Source organism: Dryobates pubescens, chromosome 3, assembly GCF_014839835.1.
Source record: "Dryobates pubescens isolate bDryPub1 chromosome 3, bDryPub1.pri, whole genome shotgun sequence".
NCBI classification, from domain to species: Eukaryota; Metazoa; Chordata; class Aves; order Piciformes; family Picidae; genus Dryobates; species Dryobates pubescens.
In genome coordinates this window covers 13948477-13967057 of record NC_071614.1, presented here as the reverse complement: position 1 = coordinate 13967057, position 18581 = coordinate 13948477, and the positions used below count along the sequence as shown (strand labels likewise).

The 18581-nt window shown below is 51.0% G+C and overlaps 1 protein-coding gene across 3 annotated transcripts in view; it reads right to left on the bottom strand.

Annotated features, from left to right (window-relative positions):
- Positions 1 to 4128: 4128 nt before the first annotated feature.
- The window catches only part of ROCK1 (Rho associated coiled-coil containing protein kinase 1), a 100429-nt gene continuing 85976 nt past the window's right edge, over positions 4129 to 18581 (bottom strand). For 2 of the 3 annotated variants that reach the window (XM_054179684.1, XM_054179685.1), the window contains exons 28-33: positions 15895 to 15965; positions 11872 to 11960; positions 9678 to 9756; positions 9302 to 9563; positions 8235 to 8442; positions 4129 to 5360 (exon numbers count right to left, since the gene is read on the bottom strand). In XM_054179684.1, coding sequence (XP_054035659.1) covers positions 5357 to 5360; positions 8235 to 8442; positions 9302 to 9563; positions 9678 to 9756; positions 11872 to 11960; positions 15895 to 15965 — 713 coding nt within the window. In that variant the 3' untranslated portion in view covers positions 4129 to 5356. Of the gene's footprint in view, positions 5361 to 8234; positions 8443 to 9301; positions 9564 to 9677; positions 9757 to 11871; positions 11961 to 15894; positions 15966 to 16462; positions 16508 to 18581 lie in introns of those variants that run through there. The other variant, XR_008463167.1, reaches the window with a different exon arrangement.

Sequence of the window (18581 nt, the reverse complement as noted above, 5' to 3'; positions counted from 1 at the left end):
TGGAACGTTGGAGGTTTCAGGCTTTTGGGGCTGTCACAAAGAAGGAAAAAAAGTTGATTTTCGTTGTCCAGTGTAGGCACCTAGCTGTGGGAAGGAAGTTTCAGGGAAGAAAGATTATGTTTCCCAGAGAAGCTCCGGTGGGTGGTGTGCTGAAACTCAGCTGGATCTTGAACGTTGATGGAGTTTCCAGTGGCTAAGGCCAGTTCCGAATTGCTGAAGTTCTCCAGCAAGGGTGAGGCTCTCCTCTACCTTTGCCTTGCCTGGGGCGGCTTTCTAGAAAAGCTTCAGTGCTGCCTAGGGCAGATCCTGCAGACCAGCTGTTCCAGAGAGCAGGTCCAGCTCTCTGCCTGTGAGTCGAAGTGCAGGGTGTCTCCAGTCTGGCCTGTAGAGGGGCCATGTGTTTGTGACCCCCAGACAGACTGCAGTGTGCAGTGCACACAGTGAGTGCTTTCTGCTCTCCAGAGTGACCCTGAAGAGGGTCAGGTCTGCACGGCTCCAGGCCATGCATTTCCTCTGCACCAGGGGGTGCTGTGCAGGAAGAAGGAGGGTTTGGATCTGCAGAACTTTTCCTGCCTGCTGCAAGGTGAAGAACCCCCAGCTCCTTTCCTCTGAGATCATGGAGGCTTCCTCCTGCAGTCACACTTTGTGCCTTACTCCTTCAGTTGGGGATCAAGAGATGGCTTTGCTGTGTGCCCACAGCGTGCCACCTGCTGCATGGACACGAGAGCCAGGGGACCTCCAGGACACCTGAACAATGCAGGGCTTGTGGAACATTACCAAATGCATCTTTTTCCTCAGTGAAGACAAGCTCTGAGGGGGCCCTGGGCTGTGCTGTGGGGGCATGGGGACAGCAGAGATGCCTGCAGACCTGCAGGGTCTCTGGGGTGGTTTTGCAGGCCACTTGAGCATGGCTGCTTCCCAGCCTGGGTTGGCTTTGGATGCAAAGCTGGGGCTCTGTGGTTACCACTGCACCACGTGCAGGCCAGCAGGCCTGGCAGGATTGCTCAGTGCTGGGAGATGGGGCAGTGCAGGGCAAGTCCAGATCTGTTTACAGGAGCCTCTTACTCTCTGAAAGCTGCTGTGGCTCAGTTCCTGAGGAGCACAAGCAGCAGCTGAACCCTCAGAGGGTACAAGCAGGTCAGGTAATAGAGCAGCAGGCATGGGGGAGCAAGGCAAGCTCCTTGGCAGGCCATGCTTCAGGCACCCTTGTGATACCTGCAGTAGAACAAAGGAGACAGCCTTCATCTGAAACCATCAGCCTCAGGAACTCAGATCCTGCCTTTCCTGCCTTGTTTCCTGCAGCAGGGATTTGTGTGCCTCTGATCCAACACTGACAGGGGCATTCATGAACGTGTGGGGAGCACAATGCTCTTGGGAACCTTTCCAGGTGTCTTCAGGCTTTAAACATTCTAATGAGCATGTGTTAACAGCACAGGTAGGATCACATGAGCTCCTGGCCTACAGTTAGTTGCCATGCATGTTAACCTCAGGCTTAGTTCTGAGTGCTTTAGGTTTGATTTTGCAGTGTTCTGGTATGTTGCAGAGCTCTACATGTTTCATGAGAAGTTCTTTTTTGTGATGAAGATGAGCATTCCACCTTGCAGCACTGCAACCCTGGCCTCATGAGCAGAATCCAGCCTGCACCATCAGCCAGGTGCTGTGCAGGGCTGAGCAAGGCCCAGATGAGATCACCAAGGCTGGGATCTGCCTGCATGGTCACAGCTCCTAGAGCCCAGGATATGGCCCACCAGGCACTGCAGCCTGAGAGCCCCTGCTGTGTTTGAGCTCTCACAGCAACTACAGACTGAGCAGCTCAGTGTCAGTGATTTCTGCTGAGAGCTGATCCAGACAATGTGCTGCCAGGGCAGAGGAGAAGGCAGCAGTGCAGATGCTGAGCACAGCCAGTGCTCCCCATTTCCACGTCAGGGGCTGCTAAGCTTTGCATGCTGAGTCACTGAGTGTGCACCTGGGGGAAGGAAACAGAGCAGAACTCTTTGCATTTTTGTATCTCTGTACATAAAAACTCCCAGTAGAGTTCACCAGCTCAGAGGGAAGCTCAGCAGCTGCTGCCTCTCCTCTCCCTGCTTCTGGCTACAGCCTCTGGCTGCTGCCGAGTCCTGCTTGTGGGAGGCCTCATCCAAACCCAAGCTGTTTTGCTGGTTAGGCATTTAAGGGTTTCATTTTCCATTATAGTTCCATTATAGTCAAAAAGGCTGTAAAAGAAGGAGGGGTCACCAACAGAATCATTTCTTAACTAGAAATCAGGAGCTGTCCTGTGGAAACTCCCCTTTTTCACCACTAACACAAAGGGAGATGACTGCTTTGCTCTCTCTCCCAGGAGTATCTGGGAGACTCACCCCCAGGCTGCTGCTGTAGATGGGCTCCTTGCTTACAGTAAACAAGTGCCACCAGCAGTGCAGCAGAACACACAAGCTGTGATTTCCATGGCTAGACTTCATTATTGCAGCATTCTACTTACCCCAGCCACGTCAGAGTAGTTCTACACTTGGTTATGCCTGCTGCTTCCTTCCCCAGCAAAAGCAGCATTCAAGAACTGCAGGATTCCAGCAGTGCTGAACAAGCTGTGGAAATGATCACATCTTGGTCTGTACAGCAAATGCCCATTAGGCATTGCAAGGTTTGTGCTGCTTTTCAGATTCATAGGACATGGAACTACCAGAGGGGACTTCATGAAGCAATCATGCAAGTAATGGTTTGGGAGCCAGAGCTAGCCAGAAAAGCAACCCAAAACTGGGTCTGCAGAATGACCATTTTCTATTGCTCTAAAGTCCCTGTATGTATTTAAGGAAGAGAAGATAACTCCCCTTACTGTATTACTGCCCCTCTTGGTATATGATAGCTTAAAGCAGGTCATGGTCATCCCTGGTGTTGCTTGGCAGGCTGACAGCCAACATGATGGAGCTCTGGAAGGCAGCCCTCAGCCTGCTCCAGCCACAGCCCTGCCAGGGTTGACATTTCCCACAGAGCAAGCTCAACAGAGGAACCTCCTGTAATTACCACATCACCTCCTGGCTATCAACATCTCCCAGCTCTGTGCCTTGCAAAGGACATAACCATCACTCACTTGCATGTCACCTGTCCCTACTACAGCACTGATTCACAGCCCTTGGTGGAGGAGGACTGTGGACAGCCAGGTTCATGGACAGCCCTTGGTGCATGAGCAGGCCAAGCAGAGGAGAGAAAGACCCGATGGCTCCCCTTAAATAGGCCTTGCTGGACAGGAAGGGGGAGTGGAATAGACTTTGACCCGGGGGACCCCTTCCCCTGGGAGGGGGAAAATCAAATCTATCTCTGCCCACCTGGATTGGATTTTCTTTGTCCCCCGGGGACTGGGCTCTTTTCAGCCCCGCTCCAGGGATGGGTGTAACCTGACACAGGGCTGTGGAGAGCCAGCTTCATGTACAGGCCTTGGTGGATGATAAGGGCTATGGACAGGCAGCTGCATGGGCTGCAGAGCCTGTCCCATAAAAACAAGACAACAAAACCCACCCCCCACAGGTTTTTGTCTTTTGAGCAGAGTTCCCTCCCCCAAATACGTGGGGTTTCTGAAACTCCACATCATGGAGGGTGAAGCAGTCACAAGGCAAACCCTGAGTCATGGATGAATGATAAATATAAATTACTGTGGCAAGGAAAAAAATATTTAATAAGGCATTGCCTTGTTCATGTCAAATAGCCAAAGAGTGTTGGAGAGGCCCCTGGCTGCGCTATTCTCAGTGCACCTTGTACGGGAAAGCCGTGGAATGTCTGAGAGCTGAGACAGATGTCCAAGCTGCAGTGAGGAGAAAACACCATGGCAGTCATTTTCCAAAGGGTCTTTCCATAAATTACTTTTATTTCTCATTAAATGAGCACAGAGTCCCCACCCTATTGATAACAGATATGTTTATTATCACATATCCATCAGTGCGGCTTTCAGACCACTTGAAACATGCAATCATCCCAAGGACGAACGTTTTCCAGTGCTTCTTTATTTAATACACAACTGCAAAGCCATTATAAATTACTGAGGAGGTATTTGGTTAAGAAACAAAATAAAATAAACCCACACTGCCCCTCCCACGAGTGCATTCCTGCTGCAAAGCACGAGCCCGACAGCGTGCCCGACAGCGTGCCCGCCGGCTCCTCAGCGCTCTCCGGCTCCTCAGGCGCCCGCAGCTGCTGCCTTCCCTGCTTGCTTCTCTTCCCGCACTGCCCACACAGCTCTTGGCTCCTGCTCCTGGATCGGTCTTCCTTTGTAAGAGGAATTCCCATTCCAGGATTGTACTCAATTTAGAAGATCCATTGAGCATCTACAGTACTTCAACCAATTAACACTGGGTGAGCCCCACTGGCTGGCAGTAGCTGTGCAGAGGTCTCCTTTGTTTAGGTTTAGATTTCTGCCTTTCTGGCTGTGGCAATGACACAGTGATCTCAAATTAAGGCACTAAGAGGACAATGTAACTCCCAGCACAAGTGTTGTAGGAATAATTTACAGTTCAAACAGTGCATATATTACTTAAATGGTCGTTAACTTAAGGGACTTCAAATCGCAAGGCAAGCCCTGATACAGTGACGGGAACGATGCACCCCGCAGCGTGCTGCCCAGCTCAGCGGCTCCTTTGGACTGTTAGTTTCTAACGCCTCTAGGAGTGAAGTAACTCGGTATGGCTTGGCAAAAACTGCACAGATTAAAGGCAAGTTCTCGATTCCCCCCCTTCAGAAACTGCTGAGTCAGCGTTCTGTAAAGCACGATGCAAACCCTGTAAGGCTTGGATCCGCTCCGTGGCGGGCGGTGAGCATTAGGGCTGTTAGGAACTCTGCAGTGAAGGCACTGAAGTTCAAGTGATAAGGCTCCATTGTTAAGCTAGTTCTGCAGTCTTCAAGAGTACAGCTTTGAGTCTTGAAAGCAAAACACAGTCCTCCTTGAGAAACCTTCCTCCTCTCCTCCATTCCATATGCTCATCTTGCCATAAGTATCCCCTGGCAGGGGGCAGTCCTGGCCTTGCACGGCTAGGGAGGAAGCTGGCTGGATGTCACCGTGGCTGACTGGCTTTTTTTTGGTTGGTTTTTTTATTTTAATCCAAAAAGGCAGCACCTTTTTATACACCTAGCTAAGCTTTATTTGCTTTAACTTGCATTACATAGTAATAATTCATCTACTCTACCTGTAGGCAAACCTGCAATTAAACACCCTGGGCGTGCGTCTGTGCCAAAGCGAGGAGGAGCCAGGAACGGCGATCGGAGCCCTGCAGCTCTGGTGGCTGGGTTGGGAGGGACAATGTCTGCACTGCTCCCTCTGGGCAGGAGCAGCCCTCCTGGGACTGCACCAGATCCCACTGCACTGTACATGTGGTTAGCTGCAACAAAGGGAGAGAGACAATTACTGAAGGAGAAATGAGCTGCAGAACACAGCTGCAGGCTTGCAGAAGGCGGTGCCACACACAGCACCTTTGAGGCGGGGGTGTTACAGTATGAGGAGTCACAGACTGCCTTGGGGTGGAAGGGGCCCTCCAAGGGCATCTTGTCCAATCCCCCTGCAGACAGCAGGACACCTCCAACTTGATCAGGCTGCCCCGGGACACACCAAGTCTGATCTTGGATGTCTCCAGGGACAGGACTTCAGCCACATCCCTGGGCAGCCTGTTCACCACTTTTCATGATGAAGAACTTTCTCCTGATGTTCAACCTAAACCTACCCTGCTCCAGTTTCAAATCACTGCATTTATTACCACAAGTCCCTCCCCTTACTGTAGGTCCTCTTCAGGTACTGGAAGGCTGCTCTAAAGTCTCCCTGGCGCCTTCTCCAGGCTGAGCAGCCCCAACTCTCTCAGCCTGTCTCATAAGGGAGGTTCTCTAGCCCTCAGATCATCTTGGTTGCCCCCTCCAGACCCTCTCCATCAGGTCCATGTCTCTTGTGTTGGGAGCCTCATAGCTGGACACAAAACTGCAGGTGAGGTCTCACGAGAGCACAGAAGAGGAGCAGAATGACCTCTTTCTTTTTGGTGCTGCTTTCTGATGCAGCCCAGGCTGCCACTGGCCTTCTGGGCTGGAAGTGCCCATTGCTGGCTCACATCCAGCTTCTCACCCACCAGCACCCCCAAGTCCTTTTCTGCAGGGCTGCTCTCAATCTCATGCCCAGCCTGGACTGGGATTTATGAACCTAGGTGCAGGACTTTGCACTTTGCCTTACTGAACCTCAGAGAGCAGACAGATGGTCATAGAGGTGCAATTTTACCAGCAAACCATTGAAAGCAAACAGTCCTGGGTGCATTCATGGCAAATTCATGGTGACCTTCTTCACCTGGCAGCACAAACAGAGGTCAAGAGCATGCACTTGCAGTTGGCAGAGCTCATCTGACACACAGGACTTCTGGTTGTCTGGGGTTTGTTTGGGTTTTTGTTTGGTTTAATCATGCATTAACTTCATATGGTGCTCAGGTCCAAGTATTTTCAAACAAACAGCTCAAGGTGCTGATACAATGGGCAGGATCAGCACACTGTAAGCTGTGTGGTGTAGTTCCAGCTCCAGAAGCAGGACTGTGGGTGCTGGCATCATGAAGTTCATCAGGAAACCACTACTAGTGCCTGGCTGTTCAAGTGAGGAACAGAACTTCAGATGAACCTGCACATGAAGCTCCTTCCAATGGCTCTGATACTCCTCTCCATGGAGTCAGTGGAAGGCTGCCTACCAGCTGCAAAGAAAGGTGGATCAGACCCACATGAGAGGCACTAAGATGCCCTCAAGCCTGTATTAAAGTCTGTATCCATCCAACAAAACAGTTCCTGCCTGCTCACCTGGCAGGACTCCAGCACTGAGATAAGCTCTGCTCTGCTGCATGCCAAGAGAACCAGCTGCAGATCCTTACTGGGAGCTAAACACCTCCATCCCATAAAAACCATCACTGCAAGGGAAAGAGGTCAGGATGAGAGCTGCAGGTGCAGGGAGTTCAGAGAAGCTCTCTCACAGTTCACTGCTTCCTAAAAGGAAAAGGACCTGCTGTCCCCCCCACGCTTCATGGCTTTCCTGACCCCAGGGGAGCAGCCTCCTCCTCCCCTCCTGAGCAATGCAATCTCACATCATGGCTCTGGTACAGTCCTGCCAGCAGCAAGCTGAGGCTGTGCTCAGCGCCTGTGAGCCTGCCTGCTCTCCCAGATGCTCTAGAAAGGCTGCATGCTCTCAGCTGCTGCTGACAGCTTCTTTTTGATGCCCTTCTCCCCACACTGGTGCATTGATCACTACCTCTGACACAACACTGCCCACAGCATCACTGAGCTTTTATACTGACAGCTTTGTGCTCAAGGACTAATGCCCTTGGAGAAGATTACCCTGAGGGCTTTCACCCCATTCACTGCTACCGCTGCACTGGGATCACTTCTGCTGTAGTGTTAATGGTGGGGATGACAACCAGTACCCTTTGCATCTTTCCTAGTTTCCCCTACTCTCCCCTGATGGAGGATGTTCATCATGCACCCAGTGTCTCTTTACATGCAGAAGGTTGCTCTCAGTGCACTGTGTTTGTAGGATGTTTATTTTGGTAGCCCTGCCAATGAGGAAGACTCTTTCCCTCTTGAGACTATATCCTGCCTACCCCATTGGTCACTTTTGGGGAAGGAAACATGCACACAGCATGAGGAAGCCAATGCAGGGTGAAAATGATCTGCTTGCAGTTACCTAGCATCAAAATGTGTATTTGAAATCTTGTCCTGGTTCATGTGTAGGGTCACAAACAGCTTACAAAAACAGCTGCTGGGAAAGGAGGAGATGGGGAATGAGTAAGCAAAGAGTATGGAATGAGTACTGCAGCTGCCTCACACCAGAGGAACTAGCATCAAGAATGAGAACCCCTCAGTTCCTGGCATCTCCCCCATCTGCAGAAGACTTCTGTCTCATCCAGGCTCTCTGAGTCAGTCCATGAATGGCTACATGGATCACCCCTGCAGCCCAGTGCCACTGCTAATACATCTGCTAAGTCTGGCCTTTGAACAGCAAACAATGCAGCCTCAGGGGCACTGCCAGCCAGGCACTCTCCTCTCTGTAAGACCCTTCCACATCCAATCCCCCAGCAGATGTACCACAGAAACAGGAGAATTGTCTGTGCCTTCCTTCAGGATTTCAGCAGAGCTTTAGACCAGCAGCTCAGCAGCCATCACTGTGGAAATGCTTTGCAGGGTTTATGAGCAGAGGTTTTTCAGGTTAAGAACAGCTGCAGCTGTTGTGGTTCACCTCTCACCTAGCTTTCCCAGAAGTATTTTTAACAGCTTTTCGGAATGACTGATTTGCTGAGGATCTTGTGGAGAGAGTCCGAGGAGAGGCACGCACAAAAGTAGAAGGTGGGGTCTTGGGGATCTTCTTTACTAAATGAGTCACCCACTTCTTCTGTTCATCTTGACAGGAGGCCAGTAACAGCATATCTCTTGCTGAAGTCACATCGTAGCTCACTGCAAGGGAAAGGAGGAAGAGGATTCAGTGGGAGCTGGGACCCCTTCCCAGAACAAGAACTGTGACAGGCCAGCAGTGCCCCTGCAAGGCACTGCAAGGGCAGCTGCATACCTGCACTGCACTTGTGTGTGTGCTTTGCAGGACAAGGAGCAGCAATCACCAGTACAGTTTCTTTCAGTGTTTGTCACTCTACATTAAGATTCTCAAGTCTAATATTAGCATGGAGTGGGTTGCCCAGGGAGGTGGCTGGAGCCCATCAAGGTGAGGCTGGAGAGAGCTCTGGGCAACCTGATCCAGTGGAGGATGTCCCTGCTGAGTGCAGGGGGTTGGACTGGATGACCTTTGGAGGTCCCTTCCAATCCAAACCGTTCTGTGATTCTATGATTCAAGCTGGGAAGCTGTGTGGGTGCCTTACAGCTGAGTTCCAGAGGACATACCCCACATGTCCACTCTGGAGAAGCACAGGGAGAAAACCTTCCTTCTAGTCCCTGAAGTGGCTGAAGAACCACTCTTCAAGGTCTCAGCAGAACTTGGTGATGCGGGCCCTGTGTTGTTCCTAATGTGGGCCATGTGTAAGAGAGAATGATCTGGGAACCAAGGAGCTGACCAGGATTTGGGCCTGTGGGCCCTTGGCAGAGCCACACCAACTCCAGCAGCAAAGGGCTCCTGGCAGAGCTTGCCACAGCTGCCTGCTCACAAGCAGCACTAACAGAGCAGCACTTCCGTGCCACCTTTCATCACCTACAAGGGGGAAACTGGAGACAGAAACTTTTGACACAGAAGTGCTTCTATTTGCCTGCTATAGCTCAGCAGCTCTGGCCACCTGCAGCAGAGACCACAGCAGAGCACCCAGGGTACCTTTGCAGGGCGCAATCAGCTCCTCCTTCTTATCCAGGTGGTCTCTGTGGCACTTGACGTGGCACCTCCGGCACTCCAGGGCAGCAGGGGGCTTGAAGACATGCCAGAGAGGTTTGGCACAGGCCTCACAGTTGGCTGGGAAGTGGTACAGTGTTGGAATGAACTCATGGCCTTTGTGATTGATGAAATTGGTCTTCTCTGCTGGCTGCACTGCTTCCACCTCCAGGTCCTTCCTGCACTCCCCCTCATTAGCGTAGAGGATCTGCAAAGGAGCACTGCTGTCTTACTGCTGAGCACTATGGCTCTGCACCTGACAAGGAGCTGACAAGGAGTCTGTTCCAGAGTTAAAGAGCAATGAGAACACATTTCTTTTTACCTGGAATATTTTGGGGATCTCCTCTGTTTCAGCTCTGTACACATCTCCTTGAGTCACGGGGCGGACGTGGAACAGCTTACTAGAAGAGCAGAAACAGGAATCAGAGCTGCCAGGAGGTTGTGTGCTTGGAAAACACAGCACAGTGCTCTCCACTTCCTACAAACCCTGTTCATGCAAGCAGTATGGCACAAATCAAGTCTACAGGGTGATCGTAGGAAGCAATTCATACACCATAGAGATCCTGTTTGCCTGGGGGGACCAAAGCACTCCACAGCATGGAAAGAATTGTCTTAGGATGGGTTCAATTTACCTGGGAAGACCAGATCAGGGACACCTGATCAGGGACACCTGATCTAGTGTCAGGGGTCTCTGTCCATAGCAGGGGGGTTGGAACTGGATGATCCCTGAGGTCCCTTCCAACCCTAACAACTCTATGATTCTCTGACTTTCAAATCCCTCTTCAGAACACTGAGAAGTCTAACAGATTATTGCTAGAAAAGCTTATGGACAGCCCTGAAGGTAGCCTCCTGAAGCAGAGTATTACTCACTGTCCTTTGCACTAAATCATCTTATCAGCTGATACACAATCAGTGTCAGAACATGCCACAGGCAGGCTGGGGCACCAGCTCTTGAAAATACTGTTAAAATTGGAATGAGCATCATCCTATACTGGATCAAGACTGGAAGTGCAACTATCTCAGCATCTTGTTTTCAAAAGCTGCTGGAACAGCTGTTTGTGACAAGACAGTAAGAAGTAACTCAGAGGAAAAATAACTCTCCTCCTGGTGATGAGCAGAGGGCAGCCTAAGCATTTCCCGGCTTGGAGATTCCTTCCAGACCACTCTGTCCCTCACTGACAGACCTGCTCGTGAACTTCCAACCCCTTTTTCAGTTACTGCTTTCTAAGGCCCAGCTGTTCAAACACCACACTCAGCTGTCTATCAGCAGTGGGCTTCAGTGATACCTGACACAACTCTCCTCACATGTAACCAATGCAAAGGGATCACCATTTGTTTTGTTACTCTAAACAGAAACCACCTGGAAAAGTCAGAAGTGCTATGGGCTTGATCAACACTCCCGGAGAGCTTACAGCAACCTTCCAGTACCTAAAGAATCATAGAATTGTCAGGCCTGGAAGGGACTTCAAGTATCATCCAGTTCCACCCCCTGCCATGGGCAGGGACACCTCACACTACAGCAGGTTGCTCACAGCCACATCCAGCCTGGCTGCAAACACCTCCAGGCAGGAGGCTTCCACCACCTCCCTGGGCAACCTGTGCCAGGCTCTCACCACCCTCATGGGGAACAACTTCTTCCTCACAGCCAATCTCAATCTCCCCACTTCTAGTTTTGCTCCATCCCCCCTAGTGCTATCACTCCCTGACACCCTCAAAAGTCCCTCCCCATCTTTCTTGTAGCCCCCTGCAGAGACTGGAAGGCTCTACAGGAAAGATGAGGAAGGACTCTTAACAGGGTAGTGGAAGGATGAGGGGAATGGCTTCAAACTGGAAGAGGGGAGATTTAGATTATGTGTAAGGAAAAAGTCCTTTCCTCAGAGGGTGGTGAGGCACTGGATGCCCAGACAGGCTGTGAATGCCTTCTCCCTGGGAGTGTTGAAAGCCAAGCTGGATGGGGCTCTGAGCAGCATGGGCTAGCAGGAGGAGTCGCTGCCTATGGCAGGGGTTTGGAACTAGCTGGTCTTTAAGGTTGCTTCCAACCCAAGCCTGTCTGCGATTCCAGCACTGATGCTCCTTCAGACAGCAAGCAAAAGGTATGAAGCAGAGGATGAGCCCTGAAATCAGACAGGCAGTTCCCTAACTATCCCCCAGCTAGCATGGCCTGCTTTAGAAAGCAGCTGCTGGAGCAACTCAAGGAAACAGTCACTGCACTGAGTCATAGGAAGAGAGGCAAGCTGTGGAGGTTCCACTGCCTCTGAGCCTGTAAGTTCAGAGCAGTGACTACCAGCAGTGTCACACTACTGTGTACTCCACTTTTCCTCTAGCTGCCAGCAACAGCAGGACAAAGAAAAGGTGGTGTCTCCTGTCAACAGCACCCTGGAAGGCATGGCCCAGGTAGCATGGGAAATTACACATCATTTGTGGAATTTTGCCTGCAAGCTTGCAGATCTGGGATCATTTGTTCCACACAGAGTGCTCCTTTGCTAATCTGCATCCAAACCTGTGACTTTACTTACTCTATATCTAGTACCATAGATGGATTGGACTGGTCCTTGTCCTTCTCATCATTGTAGAACAGAATCTTCTTACTGCTCACCACAACATACTGGGGAAAGAAAAGGTAAACCCAGGTCATAAGGGCATTTTCAAAGCAGCATTTCTCCTGCTCTCCTACTACCTGCACACACAAAGCCTGAGCAAATGAAGTTTGTTAAAGCAACACCAGGAGAGAGGCAAATCACGGTGCTGGCAGCTGCCCTGCTGGCAGCTGGGCAAGGCTGCAGCTGCAGTGACTTTACATTCCCCCTGCAGCACCCTGGCAGGCCTGGGACAACTCTGGGATCCTACCTGCACACAAACTGAAGATTTGTTACTGTGAAAACTGTTGTAATCACTGAGCAGCACCTGGAGTGCAGAATCTATGGCTCAGAGATAAAGCTGCCAGCAACAACCCTAGTTTGAGACACCTGCAAGAGTCCCTGGTGCTTCACACTGAGCTACCAGAGGCTAAAGGAGATGCTCACTGCTTCAGCTAACCATACCCTGCACTCTGCTGCATGGACTGGTGAAATAAAGCCAAAATGAAGCAGCAGAAACATCTGGGGTGAAAAGAAGCTCCAGATAGGAATCTGGCTAACCCATTTTAGTGTCAGCTTGAGGTCAAATCCAAGTTAACTCTCCACACTCAGCCCTAGGTCATGCTAAGTGGCTCAGAGGGCGTGGGGCAAACCTATCAGCACTGCTGGAACTGGGGTCAGACATGCAGCAGCTCACGTTACAGCATCTCAGGCATCAACCCAGTTGCACTGCTAATGGAGTTCGGCTTTCCCTTTAGTTTCAACTGATCAGGGCATGCCTGGATTTCAGGTTGCATACTGATCCCAAAACTGAAAGCACATGACAACGTGGAGCAGAAGCACCTGGGCAGACTGGCTACAAGCAGCTTGTTTCAGAGTTCAGCCATCAGAATGCAGATCTAAGTCAACGTGGCTCCTCAGTCCTGTCTCACTGGTTTGAGCCTCATCTAGTTAAGAAATCTTATCAGCATGGCTCATTTTATGGCAGACATCCATCTGTGGCTCAGATTCCTTCAAAGTGCAAGAACAAGTTTTATGAAAGAGGCTTTAAAATAGGTGTGTTTGGTGAGGCACCTTAAAAATACCCAAGTGCCTTTGGCATTTGACTCAGATATGGCACCAGGAACATTCCTGACCCTGCTCTGTAGATTTCCTGGAGTTCTGCTAACAGAGACACAGTGAAAGGCAAAGAGATCAGAAACCAAACCAGAAACACTTGTGGCATCTGCAGAAAGCAGCTCCAATATGGCACAAGGTCACACTTTCTCCTCTGCCGGTCTGGGAATAAGGCTACTGCTGGAAATAAGGCAGCAGAGCTGCACACTTGCTCTCCACAAGGCAGAACGGGGACTGGGTTTGATTGCCAGACATCAAGGTCTGATACTGCTGTGAACACAGGCAGGGCTGGAACTCAAACCACTGTGACTCTGTTAGCCACCTGTAAAACGGAACACTTCAGAGAAGGGATTCAGCAGCTAAAGGCCAAATACAAACACTTCAGTGCTGCTTTGACAGGAACTGAATCCATGACCTTCACACTGTGTAGGAACCACTGAGAATGTACACAGGGGCAGCTGGGAAGGACCTTTCAGCCAAATCAGAAAGTGCCACTCAAACTGCCATGAATAAATTTCATCGTTCCCAGTACTGGTGTCTGAACAGAAGTAAGGAAGACGGAAGGAAATGCAGCATTTCACACACAGTGCTTGCAGAATGCACACAATTCCAGGGGCCATGCACACTGCTGGCATTTGGTGCAGGATGTCCAAAGGTGGCAACAACAGAAAAGTGCTTCCAGGCATTTCATCATCATCTGAAGTTTCAAAGACCATTACCTCTGCAGAGGCAAAGCAGCACTGCTTTCCTTAGAGCAGGAATTCCAGAAGACAGGTCCAGTTTCTGAGTTCTGATCAAGAGCCTGAGCATTTTAAAAGCAAGGGAGACAGAAACCTCCTTGGAATGGTGTGTGGCAGCCTGAGGTACTCTTCCATGGCTTCCAGAGCACTGAGGTGTGGTATCCCCTACCCTCTGCTCTCAAGTGGTACAAAGAGCATCTTTTTCAGTGACAGGATTACAAAGCAGCTTGCTCAAAGGAGAAGTGGGATGTTTGATGGTTCCAAGATGCCCATTGCAAATCATTTCCTCACCCACCTGTTGTAAGCTGTACTGAGCTGGAATTTTGGTGGTGTCCTTTTTGCTCCTGCACACACATTACTCCAGTAATTTTGTTTGCTTCTTAAATGGGGGCTCCAAAACCAATTCACCATATGCCTAAAAAAGCCTTCCAGGGGAGTTGATGTCTTAGTCTGCAGGGGTTGTGCCCACGACACTAGCTAGGCATAGGGACTTATATGCCTGGGAAGCCCTGGGTGCCAATGGCAGGACTCACTGCAGCAGTGTGCAGTGGATTGTTCCCCACTATAAGGTGATGTGCCTGGCTGCTACATACCAAGGCCAGTTTGGTCTCCCTACAGAATGGAGCCTAGGCCAAGAACTTGATTCCAGTGAATCGGCCAGCACCTGGAAAGGGGAGAACCAGCACTGGGAACAGGGAGAACCAGCTCCACAGAGACAGAGGCACATCAATGGGGTGGCAGATGGAACCATCACATGGGCCCTGAGAACGACCTCCAAGCCAAGGGCTTAAAGCAGCAATTGCTCTGCTAATGATCTTTGTATTTTACTGTGTTGAGCAATCATTGTTCATTTAATGATGTGCAGCATTATTTCTGTAGTGTTAAGTAGTACTTGTTGTATTCCATATGGGGACAGTGATAACCTGCAAGTAACACACCTCACTCAACTGCAAAGGGTGCTTGCCCAGCACTCCAATATCCACTGCCAACAGGGTGGAGTGTGGGGGAGAGCCCCCAAACCCCGCTTTGCTTTCCCCCTCCCTTTTAGGGGTTTGAATGGGCAAACACAGAACAGGGTGAAAGGATGCTCCATGATTGCTGCTCCGGGATGATTGCTGCTCCGGGATGATTGCTGCTCCGGGATGACTGCTGCTCTGGGAGTGCTGCTCCAGGATGATTGCTGCTCCAGGATGATTGCTGCTCCGAGATTGCTGCTCCAGGAGTGCTGCTCTGAGATGGTTGCTGCTCCGAGATTGCTGCTCCGGGAGTGCTGCTGTGAGATGATTGCTGCTCCAGGAGTGCTGCTCCAAGATTGCTGCTGCGAGATGATTGCTGCTCCGGGAGTGCTGCTCCATGACTGCTGCTCTGGGAGTGCTGCTCCATGACTGCTGGTCCAGGATGATTGCTGCTCCAGGATGATTGCTGCTCCGAGATTGCTGCTCCGAGATGACTGCTGTTCCGGGAGTGCTGCTCTGAGATAATTACTGCTCCAGGAGTGCTGCTGTGAGATGATTGATGCTCCGGGAGTGTTGCTCCCAGATTGCTGTTCCGAGGTGGCTGCTCCCTGCGCCCTGTCTCTGCCGTGCCAGCCAAGCGGCCGCGGTGCAGCCGGGAGCTGCTGCTGCCTGCTGCAGGCAGTGCCGGTCTCGGCCGGGAGCGCCCCTGTGCTGCCAGCCTGCAGCGCCCCCAGGAAGCCATTTCCCTTGGTTTAGTGCCAGCACTTCCTGGATTATTCTGCAGTTCCTGGAAGCTGTTTCCCGGACTTCGAGTCCACAGAGAATTCCCTGCCCTCACGGCACCGGCTGCGGCTCCTCAGCCTCCTGGGGTCTGGTGGCCATTTGGAGCCAGGGAAAAGCTGTCTTGTGGGCTTGGCCTTTACACCTTGTCTGAACTTCCTACCTTGCTTGCAACCATTAGCAATGCCCTGCTGCAGTGGTAACACCACCAACAGGCACCTGCACCTGTGAATAGAGTTTGTGTATTCCGGGGTGGGATGTGCCACACAGGACAAGGAAAATGCTACCTTCCCAGCCCCTGCCTCCTGCTCCTCATGAGAGAGCATGGCAGCTGAGGGTGCAGACAGAGCACAGTAACAGTGAGGCTGTACCTGCTTCTTCCAGCCGTGCCGCTTTATGTTGCCTTTGTTGGGAACTGACAGCCAGCCTTCCAGCCTGGATTCTGGGTAAATAAAAAGCATATGACATGACTTTACTCACTTGTAATGACAAAGGAGGGGAGCACAAAAACAGACTAGAAAGGAGGATGTGCTGCATGCAGCAATAGGCAATTGCCTGTTCAGCAAAGCAGGCTAAAAAAGAACAGCTAAAGCAAGGGAAGCTGTAAGCATCTCCTGCATGCTTCGTGGCAAGCTAACGTTGGATCAGTCACTGCAAAGTAAAGTGAAGCTCTTTGCCTTGCTGCCAGCATCTAACACTGAATGTAGCCAGTCTGCAAAGAGGCAGGCAGGAAGGACTGCTTTGAAAATTTATTACAGCCTTAATGTAGGATGATTAAGAGAAATAGATCAACATCACTCCACATTCAGGGGGCTCTATGGAAATATTCAGCAGGAAGATGCAGCCAGAAAAATAAACCAGATCCACATTTTCCAACGGGAACAGAAGCTGGGGAGTGCACAAGAGCAAGCAAAGCTTCAGGTGTGACCCATTACTCACAGAAGATAAGCATAGGAGATAAGTAAGGAATGCAGGAAGAATCAGCTAGATACAAGGAATAAGAGACAAGGGCTTTATTCACATTTTCAATGGACAGCTTTCCACACAGTAACCTAAAAACCTATTTTCCTACCACAAATCTACTGAAATCAGTCAACAGCAATACAAAGAGTCACAAGAAAATTAGCATCCTGCTTAATATGAATCATGAAGCTGGGTGTGAGAAGCTATTGTGAATCCATTCATCTGAAATGGCAGGGGGGAAAGTGTCCCAGCTGTGTACATGTCAGAATGAAGCAATCAAAATCTCACTCCTTGATTAGAGATTTATCACAGAATGTGAGGGGCTGGAAGGGACCTCCAGAAGTCATCCAGTCCAACCCCCTGCCAGAGCAGGGGCACCCAGGGCAGGGCACACAGGAACACATCCAGGTGGGCTTTGAATATCTCCAGAGAAGGAGACTCCACAACCCCCCTGGGCAGCCTGCCCCAGGGCTCTGTCACCTCACAGGGGGGAAATCCTTCCTCCTGTTTCCATGGCACTTCCTCTGCCTCAGCTTCCACCACTGCCCCTGGTGCTGGCATTGGGCATCCCCCAGCAGAGCCTGGCTCCAGCCTCTGGGCACTCACCCTGCACAGCTTTAGCAACAGCAAGGAGGTCACCCCCAGGCTCCTCCTCTCCAAGCTACAGAGCCCTCAGCTCCCTCAGGCTCTCCTCATGAGGAAGATCTTCCACTGTCTTCAGCAGCTCTGTGGCTCTGCGCTGGACTCTCTCAAGCAGTTCCCTGAGGTCCTTCCTGACCTGAGGGGCCCAGAACTGGACACAAGATTCCAGATGTGGCCTCACCAGGGCAGAGTAGAGGGGCAGGAGAACTTCTCTTGACCTGCTGACCACAGCCCTTCTAATCCAGCCCAGGATGCCCTTGGCCTTCCTGGCCACCAGAGCACATTGCTGGCTCATGGTCAACCTCCCATCCACCAGGACCCCCAAGTTCTTTTCCCTTTCACTGCTCTCCAACAGGTCAGTTCCCAACCTATCCTGCTCCCTGGGGTTGTTCTTTCCCAGGAGCCAGACTCTACCCATGCCCCTGTTTCACAATTGAGAATGTTGCCATTAAAGAAACCCAAAAGCTGATTGTAAAAAGGTGATTTGTAGGTTTGTGAGAGTGCAGAAATGCAGCCAACAGTCAGCATCCTTTACAAGAAACTTAACTGGCTGCACCAAAAACTTCAAAAACATTAATATACAATTTGCTGAAACATTCTCCACAAATAGTGATGGCAGAAGGGGCTACCAGACCCTCCTATCCTCCAGGGATAGGAGCCCAGCAAGCTCTGAAAATACAACCAGCCAGAGGCGAGATGCTGTCCGTAGACTTTGTGATGCGAAATGACAGCCAGGCTGGCAGCCCAGTCTTGGCCAAGGCATGAAGGCCAGGCACAAAAATAAAGAATCACTTCCAAAGAGCTGTCCACACACAACAGCTTCAGAATACTGGGGCAGCACTGAGCTACTGCTGTTCTAACTGGAGGACAGACCTGTCAGCTGAACTTACTCCAGTGAGAAACCTTCCTGAAAAGATAAAGGACATTTGGATTTCCCTGCCTCTCATGTCTGCATCAGAATTGTGCAGACCCCTCCCCAGTTCTTGATATTCATAGAGTCACAGAATGGTTTGGGTTGGAAGGGACCCCAAAGATCATCCAGTTCCAACCCTGCCATGGGCAGGGACACCTCCCACCAGCCCAGGTTGTGCAAAGCCTCATCCAGCATGGCCTTGAACACCTCCAGGGAGGAGGCAGCCACAGCCTCCCTGGGTAACCTGTTCCAGAGTCTCACCAGCCTCACAGCAATGAATTTCTTCCTCCTCTCCAGTCTCAGTCTGCCCTCTCCCAGCTCAAACCCTTTGTCCCTCATCCTGTCACTCCCAGCCCTTGGCAGAAGTCCCTTCTTTTCTGTTTTAGAACTGTTCTGAAGCTGAAGCCCTCCACTGCCAAGCCAAGCAACTCCCTGCTGCTGAAGGACACAGTGGGGACAACTGCGAGGCCAGAGGGAATTGTGGCACCTGGACACCCGCAAAGATCCAGCACGTTTCTGGAGATGCACCAGGGACCATGC